The 24,530-nt window shown below is 33.2% G+C and overlaps 5 protein-coding genes and 2 long non-coding RNA genes across 15 annotated transcripts in view; 5 read left to right on the forward strand and 2 right to left on the reverse strand.

Moving 5' to 3' along the window:
* On the forward strand, positions 1-9,118 carry LOC136997743 (lipase 3-like). 5 transcript variants are annotated; one of them, XM_067348873.1, is made up of 8 exons: positions 2,037-2,144; positions 5,117-5,321; positions 5,853-6,033; positions 7,012-7,126; positions 7,273-7,516; positions 7,777-7,935; positions 8,046-8,273; positions 8,661-9,118. In XM_067348873.1, the coding sequence occupies exons 1-8, from the start codon at positions 2,128-2,130 to the stop codon at positions 8,814-8,816; spliced, it is 1,305 nt and encodes a 434-aa protein (XP_067204974.1). In that variant the 5' UTR covers positions 2,037-2,127; the 3' UTR covers positions 8,817-9,118. The 5 variants fall into 5 exon arrangements, with proteins under 5 accessions (XP_067204975.1, XP_067204976.1, XP_067204977.1 ...); XM_067348874.1 differs by lacking the exons at positions 5,853-6,033; positions 7,012-7,126; positions 7,273-7,516; ... (1 more) ...; positions 8,046-8,273; positions 8,661-9,118 and adding exons at positions 1-150; positions 672-852; positions 1,213-1,333; positions 1,478-1,721; positions 2,255-2,482 and having other exon boundaries at positions 1,986-2,144; positions 5,117-5,287; XM_067348875.1 differs by lacking the exons at positions 5,117-5,321; positions 5,853-6,033; positions 7,012-7,126; ... (2 more) ...; positions 8,046-8,273; positions 8,661-9,118 and adding exons at positions 1-150; positions 672-852; positions 1,213-1,333; ... (1 more) ...; positions 2,255-2,482; positions 2,880-3,227 and having other exon boundaries at positions 1,986-2,144.
* LOC105677411 (uncharacterized) lies at positions 32-21,295 on the reverse strand. Its single transcript, XR_010888365.1, has 24 exons — positions 21,158-21,295; positions 20,475-20,763; positions 19,936-20,029; positions 19,550-19,783; positions 19,003-19,294; positions 18,706-18,868; positions 18,417-18,618; positions 16,075-16,668; positions 15,652-15,979; positions 14,542-14,830; positions 13,906-14,465; positions 13,584-13,828; positions 12,900-13,034; positions 12,682-12,823; positions 12,157-12,530; positions 10,744-11,865; positions 10,074-10,452; positions 7,355-8,786; positions 5,838-6,088; positions 4,967-5,341; positions 2,871-3,005; positions 1,560-2,793; positions 1,218-1,343; positions 32-170 (listed from the first exon to the last, which is right to left on the reverse strand). It is a non-coding gene; the product is annotated as an uncharacterized lncRNA (long non-coding RNA).
* LOC105677410 (lipase 1-like) lies at positions 10,117-13,358 on the forward strand. Its single transcript, XM_012376012.2, has 7 exons — positions 10,117-10,263; positions 10,759-10,939; positions 11,303-11,417; positions 11,560-11,803; positions 12,044-12,202; positions 12,311-12,538; positions 12,909-13,358. The coding sequence occupies exons 1-7, from the start codon at positions 10,117-10,119 to the stop codon at positions 13,062-13,064; spliced, it is 1,230 nt and encodes a 409-aa protein (XP_012231435.1). The 3' UTR covers positions 13,065-13,358.
* On the forward strand, positions 14,646-18,699 carry LOC105677391 (gastric triacylglycerol lipase-like). Of its 2 annotated transcripts, XM_067348879.1 has the most exons (8): positions 14,646-14,810; positions 15,667-15,847; positions 16,099-16,213; positions 16,359-16,602; positions 16,839-17,000; positions 17,103-17,330; positions 17,535-17,713; positions 17,830-18,699. In XM_067348879.1, the coding sequence occupies exons 1-7, from the start codon at positions 14,646-14,648 to the stop codon at positions 17,688-17,690; spliced, it is 1,251 nt and encodes a 416-aa protein (XP_067204980.1). In that variant the 3' UTR covers positions 17,691-17,713; positions 17,830-18,699. The 2 variants fall into 2 exon arrangements, with proteins under 2 accessions (XP_067204980.1, XP_067204979.1); XM_067348878.1 differs by having other exon boundaries at positions 17,535-18,699.
* On the forward strand, positions 20,579-23,455 carry LOC105677394 (lipase 3). Its single transcript, XM_012375992.2, has 7 exons — positions 20,579-20,743; positions 21,173-21,353; positions 21,639-21,759; positions 21,895-22,138; positions 22,291-22,449; positions 22,545-22,772; positions 23,127-23,455. Exons 1-7 carry the CDS (start codon positions 20,579-20,581, stop codon positions 23,271-23,273), a joined length of 1,245 nt encoding a protein of 414 aa, XP_012231415.1. The 3' UTR covers positions 23,274-23,455.
* LOC105677422 (uncharacterized) overlaps positions 21,891-24,530 on the reverse strand; it is a 2,809-nt gene continuing 169 nt past the window's right edge. The window contains exons 2-4 of one of the 2 annotated variants that reach the window (XR_001101561.2): positions 24,285-24,477; positions 22,926-23,517; positions 21,891-22,231 (exon numbers count right to left, since the gene is read on the reverse strand). This is a non-coding gene — a long non-coding RNA (uncharacterized lncRNA). Of the gene's footprint in view, positions 22,232-22,925; positions 23,518-23,924; positions 24,478-24,530 lie in introns of both variants that reach the window. The other variant, XR_010888366.1, reaches the window with a different exon arrangement.
* PpD3 (protein phosphatase D3) overlaps positions 24,119-24,530 on the forward strand; it is a 3,990-nt gene continuing 3,578 nt past the window's right edge. For all 3 annotated transcript variants that reach the window (XR_001101550.2, XM_012375987.2, XM_012375988.2), the window contains exon 1: positions 24,119-24,261. Coding sequence is in view for 2 of the 3 variants with exons in the window: in XM_012375987.2 (XP_012231410.1) it covers positions 24,162-24,261 (100 nt within the window). In the remaining variant the exon portion in view is untranslated. The remainder of the gene's footprint in view (positions 24,262-24,530) is intronic.

A 24,530-nucleotide genomic window follows, 5' to 3' on the forward strand; every position in this document is an offset into this window, starting at 1 on the left:
ATGATGCAGCCAACGGCGATCGCATATTTCTTGTCGCTTTGCGGATTCCTCAGTGCAGCGACGGTTAACGTGACATTCAACAACTTGCAAGAACTCTTGTCAACTGCGCTGAATGATATCCAGAATAATGTCGATGCCAATCTCAACACGGTAAGCAAATGTTCTGTCTCCTGAAAGAATTAAAATCTTCATTAATTTAATGTTCGTTTAATGTTTGAAAAATTAAAAAAATGAAAGACTTTACACCAATTTTAGCTTTTCAAATGTTAAAAATTGACTCGATATTAATCATAGTTTTAATATTTGCTTTAGTGTGATATTCATATTTATATCTTTTATTTTGTAAATTTAATTCAATAATTAGTTTTTAATTTTTTTGAAACTGATGTAAATATATCCATATAATTGCTGTCGTTTTTTAAAACAATTATTAATATCTTGCAAAAGAATATTCAAATGTTTTGCACTTTTTTAAAATAAAGTTCTGAAAATGATGTATTCACCAAACAAATCCATACACAATCAATCGTTGCGTAACAATTTGTTGTACAACATCGTATAAGTACAAAATGTACAAATTGTCAGCACTATTTACGGTCAACACGTATTGTTGCACAATATAACTAATAGCGAAATAATTTCTTAATAAGTATTTTCGATTTTTTTTCAAGTTGGAGCTGATCAGAAAGGCAGGTTATCCTGCAGAAGCTCATGTTGTATTGACGGAAGACGGTTATCTCTTAACGATACATCGTATTCCAGGTGGTGAAAATTCTCCAGTCGTGTTTCTGCAACACTGTCTTTTGTGCAGCTCCGCAATATGGGTCATAATCGGAAAAGGAAAAGCACTACGTATGATTTCTTAATTAATCTGCAAATAGTATCTCGAGATCCGTCATTGACTGTGCTATTATCGAAAAAATATTAAATTATAAAATTACAAAAAAAAAAACTGCAAGAGAACCTGTGTGTCTGTCACCCTTACTTAACAAATTTTGTATGCAACAATGTAATGCTTCCTCAAAAGCGCCTCAGAATTTTTGTTTAACTTTTCCGACAAAAGCAAAATAGTTTTATCCATACGTTATTCACATTTTAATCTGCATAACATATATATTAATATACAAATATGTTAAAATGCTATTAAAATCTATTAGAAATAAATAAATCTTATAAGAAAAAATATATGCAAACGACATTCTGTCTGCACAGCTTACAAATTGGCCGATCAAGGATATGACGTTTGGTTGGGCAACTTCCGTGGTAACACCTACTCGAGAGCGCACATTTCTCTGTCGCCCTCGCCGTCAAACGCGAAATTTTGGGATTTCAGGTATTGACACCTAAAAGAAATAAAATTAACAGCGCATGAAAAATAATGTGTAGCTGCAACAAATATTTAATTTAATTTAGTATCAAGAGTATAATGACTTTACGACAATCTAATTATATATTCTGTCGAATAAAATTCCGAAAGCTTTGATGAAATGGGCACGTACGATCTACCCGCGATGATCTCATATGTTACATATCTGACATCGAAACCAGTGCATACGTACATCGGTTATTCGATGGGTACGACCACTTTTTACGTGATGGCAGTAAAACGCCCGGAAGTCGCTAAAATGGTCAGAATGATGATCAGCCTCGCGCCTGCAGCCTTTGTAGGAAATTTGTCTGGCGGGTTGCGATTGATCATTCCTTTTGCAAACTCCATCGAAGTAAGTTGATTAGCTTGATAGTTTTCGATGAATTTTAACGACAGATTCTTTGATGACCACAATTTCATTGACAGTAATCTGAAAAGTAAGATCAGAGTGATTTGCACTATACAAATTTATATCCGTTAGTTTAAGATGTTCTTAAGTTATTGTACTTATCTTCATCTTTGTACTTATGCGGAAAGAGTCCGCTAGAAACTTGCACAATTAATGTAGCAGTTAGCTCGCATGACATGAAAAGAGATAAAATATTTTAAATTGTAGGCAATCTTGCGATTCTTAGGCATAAATGAATTCTTGCCAAAGAACAGTGTACTGCTGTATCTGGCGAGAGTGGGATGCAACGTCGATCTCTTCACACAACAGATCTGCGGTATCATAGTTTTCCTAATCAACGGCTTTAACGATGAACAGTTCGATTATGTAAGTATTCCGTGAGTGTCGAGAATGTAACGCAGTTTCAATCGTCGTTTCAAACAATATTTGTGTCATGAAGCTTCGCGATTGTATTTCATAATGTTTATGCTATCTAGCCTTTATTACCTATGCTCTTGGCTCACTTTCCGTCCGGCACTTCAGTAAAAACCATAGCGCATTTCGTTCAAGGAGTAAGCTCGAACAAGTTTCGCGCATACGATTACGGTCGAGAAAAAAATATGCAGATCTACAATGCGACAATACCACCCGATTACGATTTATCGCGTATCACAGTGCCGATCGCGCTGATGTATGGTACTAACGACTTAATTACTCCTGAAAAAGTAAGTAGTGCAATTAGCTAATTAAATTGTGGACACAAATCTGCATTAACTATGAATAATAATAATCCCATGGATAATAAGAGTAATATGCTAAAAAAAAATAATAATAAACAATATTAGTAAAAAATCAAGAACTAAATATATTTTTTCAGAGACAGTGATTAACCAATCTAAGATAAAATGCCATTCTTGCTTTCTTTTGTACAGCTCTTTATACTTTGCTGAATTTAACTTCTTCATTTTCATTGTAATTTTTTTAATAACTTCCTTCATTTCGTTGATTTCCATTTTTCTGTTATTGAAGATTTCTGCTATTGAAGAGATACACGACATGCAGGTTTAACGTTGCATTGTATTAAGTGTCATATGTAAATTAAATCTTAAATACTTTTTCAAGGACGTGGAGAAACTTCGTAACTCGCTGACCAATATAGTGGAATATTACAGAGTGCCGTATCCAAAATTCAATCATTTCGACTTCTTGTTGGCCAAAGACGCACCTACGCTGGTGTTTGAAAAAGTGCTAGAAATCATAAAAAACAAAGTGAATTAGTAATAACAAATTATAAAATTGTAAATTTTAGCCGAAAAATTGTAATTTTCGACGAAAAATAGTTTAATTTACAATATTTTTAACCCAAAATACGGTCGCCTTAAAATATCTAATACGCGCGTTTAAGTGATTGTTTTTACCATTATCACAATAAATCCGGCAAAATAAACAAAGTGTGAAACCTAATATTAACCTAATATCTTCCTATATTAAAAAACCGACAAAGTTTGCGTCGAAGTAAAACATCGCATTGTTGAATGTTCAGTGATTTTTATGTAGTTGCGCTATAAAAAGCTGCAAATTTTCTTTTAACGTTTTCTAATTATTAATCATGTGATACTAAACATATTTCAAGATACATACAATAACAAAAGAAATGTTAGTTACTGCTCCACCAAACAAGACCTTATCATTTAACTGTGAAATGTTGCTACAAAGGTCGCAATTCGCGATTTTTCTAAAATGATAAACACACGCATAAAAATTATATACCAATTTCATTTTTAATTTTTGCTTTTAAGTTGGATATTTTTCTTAAAAAAGAAATCAATCTCAAATGTTTCAATATTCACAGAAATTCTTAAAAAGTTAACAAGGAACGTGAAAAGGAGATAAGTTCATAAAATGCAAACATTAAAAACAAAATGAAATATTTAAATTTCCAAAAATATAAGCCACTAAAGCCAGAGCTAGTTTGACGTGTTCAAATTGTTTATTTACTTGTTAAATACAAACGTTTCAGCCATAGTTTTCGGCCTTCTTCTCAGTGTACAGAAAATGATTACAATAGTTTCTTTAACGCCAACATCACAGAATTGTTTTAAACAAAAAAAAACGAATCTAGTTTTTTCCGTTTCGCACAGAGATTGGAACATTCTTCATAAGACCTAAGTTCAAGGTAGTCATCTATCAGAAGTCATTCAGAATAAATAAGTTTCATTCATAAGACTTATTATAAGACTTATTTATGCTGAATGACTTCTGATAGATGACAACTTTTATCTTAGTTCTTGTAAAAAATTTTTCAATTTGCGTGCGAAAAAAAAAGAACTATCTATCAGTGGCTTATATTTTTTGAAATTTGATTAGTGTATAATACAAGAATCTATTACATAATGTTTATGATTTATTGTTTTCGAAATGAAATATGTTTATTACTGCCAAATGGAAATAAAATATGTGAATTTTGCACCGTAATTAAACGCACATATATTTAAATAGTATTTTACTTCAAGTTTAATTGTAGTTTGAAATACAGGGTGTCCCAGACTTACCGTATACGGCAGATTCCTGAAATTATTTGGAGACGAAAATCTTAATATCAAAATGTCCAGGCTACTATAGTATTTGAATGAGAAAGGCTTAAAGTTTACCAATCTGCTTGTCAGAATTTCGCGCGCAATCTCGCATCTCGAATGGACCCATGCACAACACTTTATTCAATACGTTTTATTCACTTTACTTAGCTCTTATTCACTTTATTTACTTTATTTACATTGTTCGCAATACTGACGAATTTACTAACGATAATAATTTCCAAATTGTATTAAAACACGATGCACGTCAAACTGTCAAAGCAGTCGTGCCATTGACAAATGACGTTTCTCATGTCATGAGAGAAAATCAATACTATCGAAGTACGAAGTATGATCTGCTACATAAAGTGTTGTGCAAGAGTACTTTCGAGATGTGATGTCCTTGAGCGCGCAAAATTCTGACAAGCTATTAATAAACTTTAAGCCTTTCCCATTCAAATACCATAGTAGCCTCGACATTTTAGTATTAAGATTTTCGTCTCCAAATGACCTCAGGAATCTGCCATTAACGAGTGATACGGTAAGTCTGGGACACCCTAAATATTCTACATGTAAATGCTTTAGTACCATATAATTAAAATCTTGGTCACCTCAATAGCATGTTTTGTTCTTTACCTCACACTTCTTTTCCTTTTTTACTCAACTCTCCCCTGCCGCAAGTCTTCAACGGCATTCATTGGCACTCCGTTTCGCAAGTGATAAAGTCTAGTAAAATTTAATTGCTTTTGCGAATTCCTTCCTATTAATTTCAATAATTTTACACAGTTCTTTTATCAGAATACCCCGAAAGACTTTGCGACCTTCGCTGAATCCTTTGTCAATGATGCAGCCAACAGCGATCGTATATTTCTTGTCGCTCTGCGGATTCCTCGGTGCGGCGACAGTAAATGTGACATTCGACAACTTGCAAAAACTCTTGTCGACTGCACTGAATGATATCCAGAATAACGTCGACGCCAATCTCAACACGGTAAGCAAAAGTTCTGTCTCCTGAGAAAATTAAAATCTTCCTTAATTTAATGTCCGTTTAATCTTTGATGTTGCGGATAGAAAAATGTGAGATTTTACAACTATTGTCGTTTTTCAAAAGTTAAAAAATTACTCGATATTAATGACAGTTTTAATATTTGATTTAGTATAATATTCATATTTATATTTTTTGTTTTTTAGAATTAATTCAATAATTTATTATTAATTTTTTTGGAATTGATGTAAATATCACCATATAAAATAATTGTTGTTATTTTCAAGAACAATTTTTAACATCGTGCAAAAAAAATTGAGATGTTTTGCAATTTTCAGAAATAAAGTTCTGAAAATAATATACTTACTAAAGGGATCCATTCATAATCGATCATGTTGCGTAACAATTTGTTGTGCCACATACGTACGAAGTGTACAAATTCTCAATCAGCACGATTCACGGTCAAAATGTATTGTTGCACAATAGGACTAATAGCGAAATTATTCTTTAATAAGTATTTACCAATCCTTTTTCCAGTTGGAGCTGATCAGAAGGGCAGGTTATCCTGCAGAAGCTCATGTTGTATTGACGGAGGACGGCTATCTCTTAACGATACATCGTATTCCAGGTGGTAAAAATTCTCCAGTCGTGTTTCTGCAACACTGCCTTTTGTGCAGCTCCGCAATCTGGATCATAATCGGCAAGGAAAAAGCACTACGTATGATTTCTTAATTAATCTGCAAATAGTATCTCGAGATCCGTCATTGACTGTGCTAATATCGAAAAAACATTGAGTTATAAAATTACAAAAAAAGACAACGGCAAGAGAATCTGTGTGTCTGTTACTCTTACTTCACAAATTTTGTATGTAACAATGTACTGCTTTCTCAAAAGCGCCTCAGAACTTTTGTTTAACTTATCCGACAAAAGTAAAATAGTTTTATCCATATGTTATTAACATTTTAATCTGCATAACATATATACAGGTTGTCCCAGACTTACCGTATCACCCGTTAATGGCAGATTCCTGAAGTCATTTGGAGACGAAAATCTTAATACCAAAATGTCAAGGCTACTATAGTATTTGAATGACAAAGGCTTAAAATTTACCAAACAGCTTGTCAGAATTTTGCGCGCTCAGGGACATCGTATCTCGAAAGGATCCTAGCACAATACTTTATGTAGCAGATCATACTTCGTATCTATAGTATTGATTTTCTCTCATGACATGAGAAACGTCATTTGTCAATGGCACGACTGCTTTGACAGTTCGACGCGCATCGCGTTTTAATACAATTTAGAAATTATGATCGTTAGTAAATTCGTTAGTATTGCGAACAATGTAAATAAAGTGAACAAAGTGAATAAGAGCTGAGTGAAGTGAATAAAACGTATTGAATAAAGTGTTGTGCAAGGGTCCTTTCGAGATGCGATGTCCATGAGCGCGCGAAATTCTGACAAGCTATTAATAAACTTTAAGCCTTTCCCATTCAAATACCATAGTAGCCTCGACATTTTGGTATTAAGATTTTCGTCTCTAAATAACCTCAGGAATCTGCCATTAACGGGTGATACGGTAAGTCTGGGACACCCTGTATTAATATACAAAAATGTTAAAATGCTATTAAAATCTATTAGAAATAAATGAATTTTATAAGAAAAAATATATGCAAACGACATTCTGTCTGCACACCAGCTTACAAATTGGCCGATCAAGGATATGACGTTTGGTTGGGCAACTTCCGCGGGAACACTTACTCGAAGACGCACATTTCTCTATCGCCGTCGAACCCGAAATTCTGGAATTTCAGGTATTGACACCGAAAAGAGATAAAATTAACAGGGCGTGGAAAATAATGTGTAGTTGAACGAATATTTAATTCGATTTAGTATTAAGCGCATAATGACTTTATAACGATCTAATTATATAATATTCTGTCGAATCGAATTCAAATAGCTATGACAAAATGGGCACGTACGATCTTCCCGCAATGATCTCATATGTCACGAATCTGACATCGAAACCAGTGCATACGTACATTGGTTATTCGATAGGTACAACCACTTTCTACGTGATGGCAATAAAACGCCCAGAATTCGCCAAAATGGTCAGAGTGATGATCAGCCTCGCGCCTGTAGCCTTTGTAGGAAATATGACAAGCTTGTTGCGATTGTTTGCTCCTTATACAAGCTCCATCGAGGTAAGCTAATTAGCTTGCTCCAGTTTTCGATAAAAGTATAGATGTTGGATGACCATAATTTCAATGACAATAATCTAAAAAATAAGATCAGAGTAATTTGCACTACATAAATTTATATCCGTTAGTTTATGATGTTCTCAAATTATTGTACTTATCTTCATTTTTGTACTTATGCAGAAAGAGTCCGCTAGAAACTTGCTCAATTAATGTAGCAGTTAGCTCGCATGACATGAAAAGAGATAAAATATTTTCCATTGTAGGCAATCTTGCGATTCTTAGGCATAAATGAATTCTTGCCAAAGAACAGTGTATTGCTGTATCTGGCGAGAGTGGGATGCAACGTCGATCTCTTCACACAACAGATCTGCGGTATCATAGTTTTCTTAATCAACGGCTTTAACGATGAACAGTTCGATTATGTAAGTATTCCGTGAGTGTCGAGAATGTAACGCAGTTTTAATCGTCGTTTCAATCAATATTTGTGTCATGAAGCTTCGCGATTGTATTTCATAATGTTTATGCTATCTAGCCTTTATTACCTATGCTCTTGGCTCACTTTCCGTCCGGCACTTCAGTAAAAACCATGGCGCATTTCGTTCAAGGAGTAAGCTCGAACAAGTTTCGCGCATACGATTACGGTCGAGAAAAAAATATGCAGATCTACAATGCGACAATACCGCCCGATTACGATTTATCGCGTATCACAGTGCCGATCGCACTGATTCATAGTGATAACGACTGGATCGTTAATGAAAAAGTAAGCAGGAAATTAGATAATTAAATTATACAAAAAAATATGCATTAATTAAGAATAATAATAATCCCACAGATAATTAAAATAACATGTCAAAAAATAAAAAAAAAATAAAGAATACTAATAAAAAATACATAACTAAATATATTTTTCCATAGAGAATGATTTACCAATCTAAGATAAAATGCCATTCTTGCTTTCATTTATAGAGCTCTTTATACATTGCTGAACTGAACTTCTTCTTCTTAATACATTATTATTTGTTTTATATAATTTCCTTATTTCGTTGATTTGCATTTTTCTGCTATTGAAGAGATATACGACATGCAGGTTTAATGTTGTATTGTATTAAATGTCATATGTAAATTAAATTTTCAATACTTTTTCTAGGACTTGAAGATACTTCGTGACTCGCTTCCCAATATAGTGGAAGACTACAGAGTGCCATTTCCCAAATTCAATCACGCCGACTTCTTGTTGGCCAAAGACGCACCTACGCTGGTGTTTGAAAAAGTGCTAGAAATCGTGAAAAACAAAGTGAATTAATAACAAATTATAATGCCGGAAAATTGTAAATTTCGACAAAAAATAGTTTCACTTATAATATTTTTGGCCTAAAACACAGTCGCCTAAAAATATCTAATACACGCGTTTAAATGATCGTTTTTACCATTATCGCGATAGACGGTAACAAGGGCGTCCACAGGATTTTTTCTAGGGGTGGACATGATCCAAAATATTATTTTTCGAATTAGCATACAATATATATAAATTTAAATTAATACACCTCTTAGTTGTAAAAGCTTTCTCAGCGCGACAAGGTAAGTGTAAGTCGAGAAAGACATTTGTATTTTTTTTTTACTTTTTTATATTTTTTATATTTTTTTTTTTTTGCTTAATATGCAATTTGGACGACGTCTTTGATCAATACAACAAAAAACGGGAGAGTAAATGGATTTAATAAAAACGGGAAAGTAAATGCTGAATTTTTTTTCTCTGATTCCAGGGGGGAAACAAATGCCCCCTCTTGCCTCCCCCTGTGGACGCCCATGGATGGTAATAAAAATGGCGATATAAACAGAGTGAAAAACCTAATATTATCCTAATATGTTCCTATATATTAGAAAATCGACGAAGTTCGCATCTAAATAGAGCATCGCAACTTTGAATGTTGAATGGCTTTTATGCGGTTGCGATATAAAATGCTGCAAATTTCCTTTTATTAAAATTTAATCATGTAATACTAAAATATTTACATATGAAAATGTATTTCAACATATAATTAAACTTGAAGTAAAACACAATTGAACTATATGTGTGTTTAATTACGATGCCCAAAATTTATTACATATTTTATTTCCGTTTGCGTAATGATAAGCTTGTTTCATTTCTATTTATGTTTGCATTTCGTAGACTTATCTTCTTTCCACGAAATTTGAAATATTTAAGACTTATTTTTTCTTAAGAAAAATATCCAAATTAAAAGCGAAAATTGAAAATAAAATTGTTACACAGTTGTATGCGTGTGTTTAACTTTTTAGAAAAATCGCGAATTGCGATCTTTGTAGCAACGACAATTCACTAATTAATGACATTAACAGCACGTTTAACAATGAGTTATTTGTAATGATTATTTTGTTATTCTTTCCCCCACTCTTTTATTCTGAACTAAAAAACAAATCTTCGACGGAATGGCAATTCATTAGCTCTCTGATGCATATGCAGCGAAGTCGACAACAAAGTTCAATTGCATTCTGCAAATTCCGCCCTATTAATTTCAATAATTTTATAAAATTTCTTTACCAAAATATCCCGAAAGACTGTGTTCTTCTCTAATCCTTTGTCAATGATGCAGCCAACGGCAATCGTTTATTTCTTGACGCTTTGCGGATTCCTCAGTGCAGCGACGGTAAATGTGACATTCAACAACTTGCAAGAACTCTTGTCGACTGCGCTGAATGATATCGAGAATGTCGATGTCAATCTCAACACGGTAAGCAAATCTTCAGTCTCCCGAGAAAATTAAAATCTTCATTAACTTAATGCTCGTTTAATGTTTGATACTATAAGTAGAAAAATGAGAAATCTTACAACCAGTGTCGATTTTCAAACGTCAAAAACTTACTCAATATTAACCACAGTTTTATTACTTGAATTAATTTAATTACTTATCATTTATTTTCTGAAATTAATATAAATATTTTCATATGCATTGCTGATGTTTTCTTAGCACTTTTTAATATCATGCAATGCAAAGGAAGATTGACATGTTTTGCAATTTTTGGAAATAAAGTTCTGCAAGTGATGTATTTACTAAATGGACCCATTCACGATCAAACATGTTGTGCAATAATTTCTTGTGCAACGTAAGTGCTCGTACAAAGTGTAAGAATTGTCAATCAACACCATTCACAAACAACACGCAGTGTTGCGCAACGATTGATCATAAAATTATTCCTGAATATGTATTTACCGATCCTTTTTACAGTTGGAGCTGATCAAAAAAGCGGGTTATCCTGCAGAGGCTCATGTTGTGTTGACGGAGGATGGCTATCTGTTAACGATACATCGTATTCCAGGTGCCAAAAATTCTCCACCAGTCTTAGTGCAACACGGTATTTTATGCAGCTCTGCAGACTGGGTCGTAATCGGCAAACAAAGAGCATTAGGTGCGATTTCTTAATTAATCTGCAAAGAGTATCTTGAGATCCACCTTCGACTGCGCTGTCATCGAAAGAATATTAAGTTTTCAAATTACAAAAAAAAAAAAGGCAAAGTAAACTGTCTGTCTCTTGTTTTTACTTACCAAATTTTGTATGCAACAATTTACTGCTTTTTCACAAGCGTATCAGAATTTTTTATTTAACTTGTCCGACAAAAGCAAATGGTTTTATCGATAAGTTATTCACATTTGAATATGCAAAATATAAATATTACTACACAAAAATGCTAAAATACTATCAAAATCTATTATAAATATACGAAACGTATAAGAAAAAACATTTGCAAACGACATTCTGTCTGCACGCCAGCTTTCATACTGGCCGATCAAGGATATGACGTTTGGTTGAGCAACTTCCGCGGGAACACTTACTCGAAGGCGCACATTTCTCTATCGCCGTCGGACCCGAAATTCTGGGATTTCAGGTACTGACGACAAAGAAAAATAAAGTTATGTAGTTGCAATAAATAATGTGTAGTTGCAACGAATATTTAATTCAGTTTCAAGCGCATAATGACTTCACGACGGTCTAATTATATTATATTCTGTCGAATCAAATTCCGGCAGCTTTGACGAAATGGGCACGTATGATCTTCCCGCGATTATTTCATATATCACGAATCTGACGTCGGAACCATTGCATACGTACATCGGTCATTCGATGGGCACGACCACTTTTTATGTGATGGCAATAAAACGCCCGGAAGTCGCTAAAATGGTCAGAGTGATGATCAGCCTCGCGCCTGTTGCCTTCGTAAGGAATTTAAGGAGCGTGGCGCAAATATTCCTTCCTTTCAAAAATTCCATCGAGGTAAGCTATTTAGCTTTATCTAGCTTTCGATGAATTTTAAGAGATTTTTCAATGATAATAATCTGAAAGGTAAGATCAGAGTAATTTGCACTGTACAAATTTATGTCAATTAGTTTAAGATGTGCTTCAAATCTATGTATTTATTTTCATCTTTGTATTTATGCCGAAAGGCTCCGCTGGAAACTTATTAGAAAATTAATTTACAATTAGTTGACGTGAAAAAAAATTTTTCCATTGTAGGCTATCCTGTATTCTTTAGGCGTACATGACTTCATACCGCTGGACGGTGTATTTCGGAATATAGCGAGAATGGGATGCAATGTCAATTTCTTTACAAAACAGATCTGCAGTACCATAATTTTCCTGATCTGTGGCTTCGACGAAGAACAGTTGAATGATGTAAGTATTCCGTGCCGATAATGCCGATAATGCCGATAATGTAATGCAGTTTTAATATTCATGTCATCAAACTTCAAGGTTGTATTTCATATTGTTCACGCTCTCTAGACTTTACTGCCTGTGATCCTGGCTCACTTTCCGTCCAGCACTTCAACAAAAACCCTGATACATTACGGTCAGGAAATGATCTCGGGCAAGTTCTGTGCATACGATTACGGTCGTGAAAAAAATATGCAGATGTACAATGCGACGATACCGCCCGATTACGATTTATCGCGTATCACAGTGCCGATCGCGCTGATTTATGCTTATAATGACTTGCTTGCTACTGAAAAGGTAAGTAGTATATAATTGAATGATTAATCTGTACAAAGATGCATTAACTATGAATAATAACAAGTTAAAAATCAAAAGAAACTATAAAGGATACTAATAAAAAATAAATAACTAAATATATTTTTTTAGAGACAATAACTTACCAATCTGAGATAAAAAGCCATTCTTGCTTTCTTTCTGTCGGGCTCTTTATGTTATCATTGCTGAAATTTAACTCTCTTTTTCTTCTTCATTATAATTTTATAAATAACTTCCTTTATCTTTTTGATTGGCATTTTTGTGCTACTGAAGAGATATACGATACATGCAATTTCAAAGTTGTTTTGTATTAACTGTGACATATAAATTAAATTTTGAATACTTTTTCAAGGATGTGAAGATTCTTCGTGATTTGCTGACCAATATAGTGGATGATTATAGACTGCCATCCCTCAAATTCAATCACATCGACTACATGTGGGCCCAAGACGCACGTACGCTGGTGTATGAAAAAATACTAGAGATTATGAAAAAGAAAGTGAATTAGTAACGAATTATAATGCCAGAAAATTGTAAATTTCGACGGAAAGTAGTTTAACTTACAATATTTTTAGCTCTCAACTAGTGTAAAATCAATCTTAAATGTTTCAAGTTTGAGAAAAATATTTTAAAAGTTATAAAAAGTGAACAAGATACGTGGAAAGGCGATTAGTTCACAAAATGCAAAAATTCAAAAGAATGAAGTATGCTTATCATTGCGTAAACAATATGTGATAAATTTATATGCCATCGTAATTATGTACATATATATTGTGTCTTGAAATATATTTTCATACTTAAATACTTTAGTACCATATGATTATGAATTCGATAACATTAATAGTACGTTTAATAACGTTTATTAAATGTATAAATGTATGTAACGACTATTTTTTAATTCTTTGCTCCATTTTTTCACTCTCAATTAACAAAAACCAATCTTCAACGTAATAGCTATTAATCGGCACTCCGTTGCATATGCAGTGAAGTCCATAACAAAGTTCTGTTGCATTTTGCAAATTCTTGCCTTTTGATTCCAATAAGTTCTTTTATCAAAATATTCGGAAAGATTTCGTGTTCTTCGCTGGATCCTCTGTCGATGATGTGGCCGATCGAATATTCATTTCTTGTCGTTCTGTCGGATTCTTCAGTCCAGCGATGGTAACCGTGACATACATTACTTTTGCAAGAACTTTTACTGACTACGCTGAATGATGTCAAGAATATATATATAATGTCAATGTTAATCTCAATATAAGCAAACTTTGTCTCCTAAAAAAATTAAAATGTATATTAATTTAATTGGTTCGACGTTTGATATTATAAGTAAAAAAAAAGAGATCTAATACCCATTGTCTTTTGAGTAATTGACTCAATATTCACCACAGTTTTAATACTTTTTCTAGTATAATATTCATATCTTTCTTCTGTCTTTTTAGAATTATTATAATTCTATTGTTTATTATTAATTTTATGCAATTAAGATGAATATTTTTATATCAAATAATTGCTTTCTTAGCACTTTTTAATACACGCAAAGGAACATTGAGGTGTTTTGCAAATGCATATATATTCAATTATGTTTTAAATTTAATTATGTTTAATTACTTGTTTTCAATCATGCATGTATCTTCAAATATATTTTGTTAAGGGAATTATAATCGATGTGTGATATAATTGTAATATGTATGTGTGAGCGAGTGCTAGAATACTTAGACATTTGGCAAGCGCGTGAGCATTTATTAGTTTAATAAAACGTATAAGTGATTTATGCGTATCTATTGTCATAATTCCGACAATCGCGTGCCTTGTAAATATATTTCCTCATACAATATTCTATCGCAATAATTATTTGATATGTGTCTAACAATGTGACGGTTGGTTCCTCTTTTCCCCACTCTGTCTCTCTCTATTGATAAAAAACAACCTTCAACGAAATGGCAATTCATTAGCGTTCCGTTGTATGTAAAGTAAAGTTTACAAACCAGTTCAGTTGCACATTGCTATATTTCTCGCTTATCATCTCTTTTCTTGTACTGGTGTATCAGGATATTCCGGAAGAATTAAGTTGCTGAGTCCTTTATTGACAATGCGGCCGACTGCAACCGCGCTGTTTTTGTCATTTTGCGGACTCCTCAGCGTAGAGAGTTCTGAGACGTCCGATATCTCAGAAAATTCTTCATTAATTAATATTGCGCAAATAAACATAAAGTTGAACAATGCCAAGTGCGATCCCGACGCCAACCTCAATACGGTAAGCGAATGTTCTCACTTCTGGAAGTAAAAATTAAAACAATTTAAGAAAATAAGCAGGCAATGTTGGCTGCTCGTACATGTATTTGACTTTATCGTTGACATAAATTATAAACAAATGTTTCTGCTTATATCAGGCTTTCCTCAGTGTTATCGAAATAAAAACAATTGTGCGCTGCGGTTTTGTTAGTCGATGCATACGACACAGTATGATAATTATAAAATAAAGCGTATAACTGTAATTTTTTAAAAGTTTTATTTCGATAACACTGAGGGGAGCCTAATATAGGCAGAAACATTTGTTTATAGTTTATGTCAACGATAAAGTCAAATACATGTACGAACAATCAACACTGGCTCTTTTGCTGTTTATTTTCTTAAATTGATTTACATCTTCGGAGCCTTAATATTATAAGAATTTTGATTTTAAAAATTAAAATTTTTATTAGTTTAATTAGTTCAATTTTCAATGCTATAGGTAAAAAAATAATTAATAATTAATAATAATTAATTAATAATTTAACATCGATTATCGCCTTTCCAAAGTCAATTAATGACTCCGCAAAATAATACACCCAATATTAATTATGGTGAAAAGATCTATCTCGTACAATTTCTAAAAATGATCCATATAATAACACATTTGATAAGTAAAATAATATTTTGATCTCATTCTAAATTTTAACAATTATTCTGTATATTAATTAAATATTAATGTTTAGTATAAAAAAAGTTTAAACCACGCTTATTGTTTAGCAAATAAATATCTCATATATCTTATCGCACAAATATTGGACTTAATTTTAATTGGTTGAGAGTACGATTTATTGATACATGCTTACCAATCTTTCTTCCAGCTGCAAATGATAAAAAAAGCGGGTTATCCTGCGGAAGCTCATATTGTATTGACAGAGGATGGCTATCTCCTAACGTTGCATCGTATTCCAGGTAGGAAAAACTCTCCGTCCGTGTTACTGCAACACGGTCTTTTGTCCAGCTCCATCGACTGGATCGTATCTGGCAGGGATAAAGCACTCGGTATGATTTTTTAAACTAATTTTCAAGTGGTTGAAAATTATGATGGAATTTTACTTGCCAAATTTCATATACAAAATTTCACTGTTCTCCATATCTATTCTCTTATTGTGTGCAAATTATTCCCATTTTTATCTACAAAAAAATATATATTAATATACGGAAATGTGAAAATATACACGTATCAAGATCTATTATAAATGTACGAGTCGTATGAGAAAAATGCATACATGCGAACAACATCCTTATTGCAGGTTTCATATTAGCCGATCAAGGATACGACGTTTGGTTGGGCAACTCTCGTGGTAATACCTATTCAAGAGCGCACATTTTTCTGTCACCGTCAGATTCGAAATTTTGGGATTTCAGGTACTCACAAAAATAAATTAAATAAAACTGATAGCGCGTTGAAAATAATGTAATCATAGCGAATGTCCAATTGAACTTATGTTAGTATTGTACACAAATGCGCTTTCCATTTCTACTCTATTGTGCCGAATCGAAATTCTATTAGCTTTGACGAAATGGGCATCTACGATCTTCCCGCGACAATATTGCATATCATGAGTGTGACATCGCAACCGTTGCATACTTACGTCGGTTATTCGATGAGCACGACCAGTTTTTACGTGATGGCAATAAAACGTCCAGAAATCGCTAAAATGGTGAAAGTGATGATCAGCCTCGCGCCTGTAGCCTTCACAGGAAACATGACAAGCCCGTTGCGATTTTTCGCTCCAATTACAAGCTCTATCGCGGTAAGCTAATTAGCTTGATCCAGCTTTTCGATGAATTTTAACGAGAGATTCTTCGATGGCAATAATCTTGAAATTAAGATTAGAATATATAATTTGTATAAATTTATCTCAATTATTTCTTAAAATGTGATTCAAACTTATATATCTATATCTAAAGCATCCACTGAAAATTTGCAGAATTAAATTATAATTAAGTTTTATCACGTGAAAAAAAAAAAAAAGATTTTCCATTGCAGATGATTACGAGGTTTTTTGGTGCAGATGAATTTATACCGCAGAACAGTGTAATCTGGCATATTCTGGCGAGATACGGATGCAATATCGATCTCTTTAGAAAAGAGATCTGCGGTAACATTATTTTCACAATCGCCGGCTTCGACAAAGAGCAGTTCAATTATGTAAGTGTTCCGTGAATACCTGGATGAAAATGCAGTTCCGATCGTAATTTTACTCATGTTATCAAGTTTGAAAATTGCATTTCCTATTGTCTGTGTTTCTAGACTTTGTTACCCTTGATTTTGGCTCACTATCCGTCCGGCACTTCAACAAGAACCTTATTGCACTTCAGTCAGGAAATAAAGTCGGGCAAGTTTTGCGCATACGATTTCGGAGAAAATAAAAATCTACGTATCTACAATGCGAAGCTACCACCCGACTATAATTTATCGAGCATCACAGTGCCGATCGCGCTGATCTATGCCGATAATGACCAGTTAGCTACTAAAAAGGTAAGCAGTGGAATAATATATGCAAATTGTAGAGATAATCATGCATTAAACGTAACTTCTTCTTAACAATGACTTTTTTACTAATATGCTTTACTTCTTTGATTGGAGTTTTTTATCTGCTGTTAAAAAAATACGGGATAGATGCAGGTTTAAGATTACTTTGTGTTAACTGTATGCAAAATAAATTTGAAATGTTTTTTCAAGGACATAAATAGGCTTCGTGGCTTGCTGACCAATATAGTGGATGACTACAGGGTGCCACATCCCAAATTCAATCACATCGACTTCTTGTGGGCCAAAGACGCACCTACGCTGGTGTATAATAAAATAATAGAGATCATGAAAAGGAAAGTGAATTAATAACAAATTATAATTTGAACCAGGTAAATCGGAAATTTCTACGGAAAGTTGTTTAGCTCACATTATTTTTTTATCCTTAAACAATTAAATTAAAACAATACGCCTTTAAGTGATTGTTGTTTCTGTCATTATATCGCAGTAGACGGCAAGAAAAGCGGCAAAATAGACAGAAAATATAAAAGTTACTATCTTTTTATATTTGCGTTAAATAAGAGTATTTAATAAACAGATCTAATTCTAACTTGCCGATAATCGCGCAAAACCAACTGCGATTCGATTGATCGAAAAGTCGACATTAAAGCGCAATCCACAGAATGCATCAATGTATAGTAAGAAACTACTAGCCAATCATCTTACAGTATAAATCATCTCGCTTCAGGTAAAACTGATTGATCCTCACGTTTCTTTCTTCTACTAATATTCTTGTATCAAATATAGAAAAAATATCTAGTCGGTACCGAATCGGACTGCATTTTGATACATATTTTATTACACACATTGCATAACTTTCAGTAATCTTTGTCATCTTGTCGCTAATTGCTTCTTTGTTGAATAGATTGTGTCAAAGTAGAATTGTTCAAGGAGGCAATTAAATACTTTAAGTAAAAGCACGTCAAATAAATTTTTTGATATGCAACTAGTGCATTAGTTTAAATAGTTTATCCTGATATGAAGCTTTATGAATTTAGGAGACTTGGTGCAAAGGAAAACATCAAGTCTTGTTACCTCTTTTAGGCATATAGTTTCCTCTGTCCAAGATATTCAATTCAAAATCGAACAAGTATGTAAGCCCCTTGATTTTGGCATTTAGAAGTCCTTTCATAATTTCATAAGTTTTAAGTACGCAAATTGAATATGACACTGCTTTCTCCACATACTTTTGTATTAATGGTGCGTGTAATGTGTTTCACACATTTCTTTCTACATTCTGTAAAATCATGTACTTAATAACTTTTTATATATTTTTTAACATAAAATTTACATGAAATATACAAATGTTATAGTTTTATCTCACCTCTATTTCTTAAGTTAATGTTTCATCTTTACATGCTAGTCCATCCAGCAGTATCATTTTAAGAGCCTCACGTTGTAACATACTAGAAGTTCCTTCGAAGGCACTGTATATGCATATTGTTATTATTGGTTAATAAATCAACTATTACAACTGCTTCACTCTCCTATGTTAACAAAAATAAAGAATGATGACTGTGTAAATAATTAGATGCTTGCTTCTATTCAGAATTCATTTGTTTTTCATGCTTGCAAATTACTGCGCATGTTTAGTTTATTTTTACCATACTCTGTTACTCACATTATTAAATGAGATTTCCAAGTTTAACATATCCAAATCCTGATTTTGTTGTCATGACTCATGGAAATTGATAGCTCTGGATTAATTGACTTACACCCATTATAAAGTGTAGAAATTGTGGCTATTCTGCTTTTAAAGTCTAACAGAATACTGCAAAGGATTGTTATTATTCTTCTAATAATAACAGTAAAATTATTGACAATCCCTGTTACAATTTTCCATTTTGATTAAATGAGAATGTTTTAAGTTGGTCCAACAGGGAGCATAATTTTATTTATCCTGCTATTTTATTCTATCAACAAAAAAAATAATTTTTATAAAGTTATATTAATACATTTTTTTATATATTCCTCTTTTCTATCGCAGTGCATGAAGGCGTATAAATAAGGAACATACATAATTGTGATACAATCTTAATGTTTATATATATCTAGCAGATCAACTAGAGGTTAACCGGCGTCTGACTTCGCCGATTCTAAATTTATAATTATGTAAATTCTGTGATACAATGGAATCGGAATCAAAAACTGTGTAAATTTTAACAAACCTTGCTTAATTGAAATATCGCTGATACGGTGTAATATCAGCTGTCAGTGTTTTGAAATGCTTGCGATTTAACGATTTGTGTTTTGTTTGTGCGGAAAACGAGTTTCCACGAAGTCTCTCACCTAGCAAGCTTTTGCAAAGGTTATTTTCACACTCAAAATCTAGGTATATATCTTTAACAAATACTTTTTTCTAATTATTTATCTAGTGACAGTAGTTCGAATCCATAGTTTTCCTAAAATGTTAAACATCAGTAATACTCAATAACTGCATACATAGATAAAATTAAAAAAATAAAATAGACATAAAATATTTAAACTAATACTAAAAATTCATACTAAATTAAGGTAAATGTAATTAATGAAGAGAGATGAATAATATAAATACCTTAAAATATTTGTATCAACATTAATAAAAGTTGTTGAATTAATTAAAAATTAATTGCCATTTATTTTCACATTTTTCTCAACATCATATATATCTGTAATTAAAAATTTATTTATATAAAATTTACACGAAATTAAATGTAGAATGTTTGTGAAAGAAACTTTACTTTGAATTAACCATTTATGTTAATATTTTTGTTAAGAACTGCAGTATTTTGTTTCATTTTTTTAAAACATTAATACACTTATCTCTTTAACAAAGAACTTGCAACAAATTTGACGCGGCAAAGATAAATAGTACATCGATGCAAATTTAATAAAAAATGTCAAACGTGTGAGTGATTCGCGCGTCTGTTGTCATAGTTCCGATAATTATGTGCCTCGTAAATATTTTTTATATATAATCTATCACGACATGACTAATGATGTGACGGTTGTTTCCTCTTTTCCGCACTCTACCCCTCCCTATGATAAAAAACAACCTTCAACGAAATGGCAATTCATTAGCGTTCCGTAGTATGTAAAGCAAAGTTTGCAAACCAGTTCAGTTGCACACTGCTATATTTCTCGCTTATCATCTCTTTTCTTGTACTGGTGTATCAGGATATTCCGGAAGAATTAAGTTGCTAAGTCCTTTATTGACAATGTGGCAAACTGTAATCGCGATCTTCTTATCGCTCTGCAAATTCATCAGTGCAGAGAGTTTTGAAACGTTTGCCATCTCACAAGACTCTTCATTCATTAATATTACGCAAATAAACATAGAGTTGGGCAATGACAAGTACAATACCGACGTCAACCTCAATACGGTAAGCGAATATTTTCACTTCTGGAAGTAAAAATTGAAATTTTCATTAGTTTAATTGGTTCAATTTTCACTGCTGTAGATAACAAAATAATTTAACACCGATTATCGCCTTTCCAAAGTCAATTCATGACTCCGCGAAATAATACACCCAATATTAATTATGATGAAGAGATCTATCTTGTACAATTTCTAAAAATGATCCATATAATAACACATTTGATTAGTAAAACAATATTGTTTTGATCTTATTCTAAATTTTAACAATTATTCTTTACATTAATTAAATATTAATGTTTGGTGTAAAAAGAGTTTAAATCATGCTTTATTATTTAGCAAGTAAATATCACATCTTATCGCACAAATATTGGACTTAATTTTAATCGATTGAGAGTACGATTTATTAATATATGCTTACCAATCTTTCTTCCAGCTGCAAATGATAAGAAAAGCGGGTTATCCTGCGGAAGCTCATATTGCATTGACAGAGGATGGCTATCTCCTAACGTTGCATCGTATTCCAGGTAGCAAAAACTCTCCACCCGTGTTGCTGCAACACGGTCTTTTGTGCAGCTCCGCCGACTGGGTCATCCTCGGCAGGGGTAAAGCACTCGGTACGATTTCTTAATTAATATTCAAATGATATCCTGCGATCCACCATTTTAATTTATACGATAAAATCGTATATATTTATATTTTTTATTTTATTTTTATATATATATTTTTTATTATATAAATATATATTTATATTTTTTATTATATTTTTAATTTATCGTATATATTTGTTGGGAAGTTAATCCAGTTCTAATCTTCTAAAAAAATTTACAAAAATATAATATATATCAAGATTATATTACAAATGTGTACATATGTTCAACGATGTTTTTTCTGGATGGCAGCTTATATATTAGCCGATCAAGGATACGATATTTGGTTGGGCAATTTTCGAGGTAACACCTACTCAAGGGCGCACATTTCTCTGTCGCCCTCGTCGTCAAACGCGCAATTTTGGGATTTCAGGTACTCACACTGATATGAAATAAAATTAATAACGCGTTAAAATAATGTAGTTACATATCCGATTTAATTTAGTATCAAGCGCAATGGCTTTACGATATTCTATCTATATTATTGCGCCAAATTGTATTCCATTAGTTTTCACGAAATGGGGATCTACGATCTTCCCGCGATGATTACGTATATCACGAATATAACGGCGCAACCATTGCATACTTACATCGGTCATTCGATGGGCACAACCGCATTTTATGTGATGGCAGTGGAGCGTCCGGAAAGCGCTGCAATGATAGGAAGGATGATCAGCCTCGCGCCTATAGCCTTTGTAGAACATATGAAAAGCCCGTTACATTATTTGGCCCGTTTTGCTAATTATTTGGGGGTAAGTTGACTTGTTTGATCTAGTTTTCAATTCCTTTGTGCCAATAATTTCAGTGTGCCCCATATTTGTTTATTTCCAAATATCCTCCAATACCTGAAAAAATCAAATTACAATTAGTCTACAATGTATACAAGAGATTTTCTTTATTGCAGATAATTGCGCGTTTTGTAGGCGCGAATGAATTTCTGCCGCAGAGCACCATTCTGAGGATTCTAGCAGGATACGGCTGTGACGCCGACCTCTTCAAAGAAAAAATCTGCAGCAATGTGCTATTTCTAATCTGTGGCTTCGATAAAGAGCAGTTTAATTATGTGAGCATTCTGAGAATAGTGATTAAGGTTCAACTATGAGTGTCACGTTCCACTCATGTGTCAAAGTTGAGTTTCATATTATTTTTGTTTTCTAGACGTTATTGCCCACAATTCTGAGTCACGATCCGGCTGGCACCTCGACTAAGACAATGATACACTTCCTCCAAGAGATAAGGTCGGGCAAATTCCGCCAATATGATTACGGCCGTAAGAAAAATATGCAGATTTATAAGGCACCGCAACCGCCGGATTACAATCTATCGAATATCACGACGCCGATCGCGCTGTTTTATGCGGATAACGATTGGCTAAACAATGTAATAGTGAGTAGCGGAATTAGATATTCAAATTATAAAATTAATTGCGTGTTAATTATAAATAATAAGAATTTTACAAATAATAAAAGTAAAAAAAAAAAGATTAAAGAAATGAGTAAAAAATAAATAACTTAATAATTATATTTTAAAATAACTTACAGATCTAAAATAAGATGTCATTCTTGCTTTCTTTTTCTTAGCTCCTTATTTGAACTTGTTCACTTTAACTTTTTAAATAACTTTCTTTATTCCCTTGATTGACATATTTTTCTGCTGAAGAGATGTGAGACGGACATAGATTTAACATTGTCTTGCGTTAACTATGATATGTAAATTAAATTTTAACCTTTTTTTTTCAAGGATGTGAAAAGGCTTTATAATTCACTGACCAATGTACTGGATACATATAGAGTGTCATTTCCTAAATTTAATCACATTGACTTTTTATGGGCCAAAGATGCACCAACGTTGGTATATGACAGACTGCTGCAGATTATGAAAAGATAGTAAATTAGTAACAAATTGTAATTAGATTAAGACAGCTATGATTGCGAATTTTGTCCAGTGTCATAAGATAATAAGAAAAACCCGCAATACATATCAAAAGTATGAAGACTAACATCTTCTTATAATCAGATTAAGTGAAGATTGTTAAGTAATTAGATGAATAAATCTAATTTTTTTCACTATGTTTAAACAAATGTCTATCCTTCCACAAGAACTGCCTCACAACATCGTCTGCGCTACTAATCTGTGCAACAAAAATTTATATAATTATAATCTAAGTCAAGAAAATATATATATGAAACACGAGGAAATACTTTTTACGACCAACTTCAAATAGCGACGAAAGTTGCGTCAAAATAAACATTTCAACATTCAGCGATAACTACGCGATAAGTACGCGCGCAAAAATTATCGAACCGCAAGTCGATTAATTATATCGTCGACATCGGGGTCACAGTCCCTACAAGAGTTTTTATCTACACAATGTGTCAATTCATTAATAAAAAGCGATGCGAAAGCTAATTATTTTTCGCTACGAACTTTTCACTTCCAGAAAAGCACGATGAAGTTGATTGACTATGTCGCTTTGCACTATCGATATTCCATTCGATATTCTTATATCGATTATCAAATATCGATAAACACCCTTACCAGCGAGGCTAGCAGTGGAGTGGACTTCACGCGTTTACGGTGCGGTCGCAGTATAAGAAAGTGCACGTTCTCTTATGCGACGAGAAAAAAGCGTACTTGGTCGGCCGCACTTTGATGCATGATTTGTCGTTGCACACGTCGCGTGACTCCCAGTAATTTTCGCGTCAGTTTGCCGCCGCTAGGTTCATTGTTAAACGAGGTTCGGCGGCACGCACTCACGGCGCGATATAACCGAGGATGAGCGAAAACGGAGGAGCGGAAATCTCGGCAGTACCGCAAGCGGGGGATGGAGCCAGGGCGGAATTGTTCAAGGAGGAGGCGAACGAGTATTTCAAAAGTACGTGCATGCGATATACATACCGCTGGATGCGTTCCAATTTAATGTTCACGTTCAGTCACGTGTGCGTGTCCTCCGAACTAACCTCCGCAATGCAACAGAGTCGCGAGATCGTGCAAGTAAATTTCCATCGAAGAGCGTTAAATAATTCTTTTTCCAATGCGGATAATCGAATAAATTTCCAAATTAGGAGACTCGTGCGAGGTCCCATTTTTACTGTAATCAGAAAGATGTTTAATTTTGTATCTTTACACGTGAATAATATGATG

This window comes from Linepithema humile, chromosome 2, assembly GCF_040581485.1.
Source record: "Linepithema humile isolate Giens D197 chromosome 2, Lhum_UNIL_v1.0, whole genome shotgun sequence".
Lineage (NCBI taxonomy): Eukaryota > Metazoa > Arthropoda > Insecta > Hymenoptera > Formicidae > Linepithema > Linepithema humile.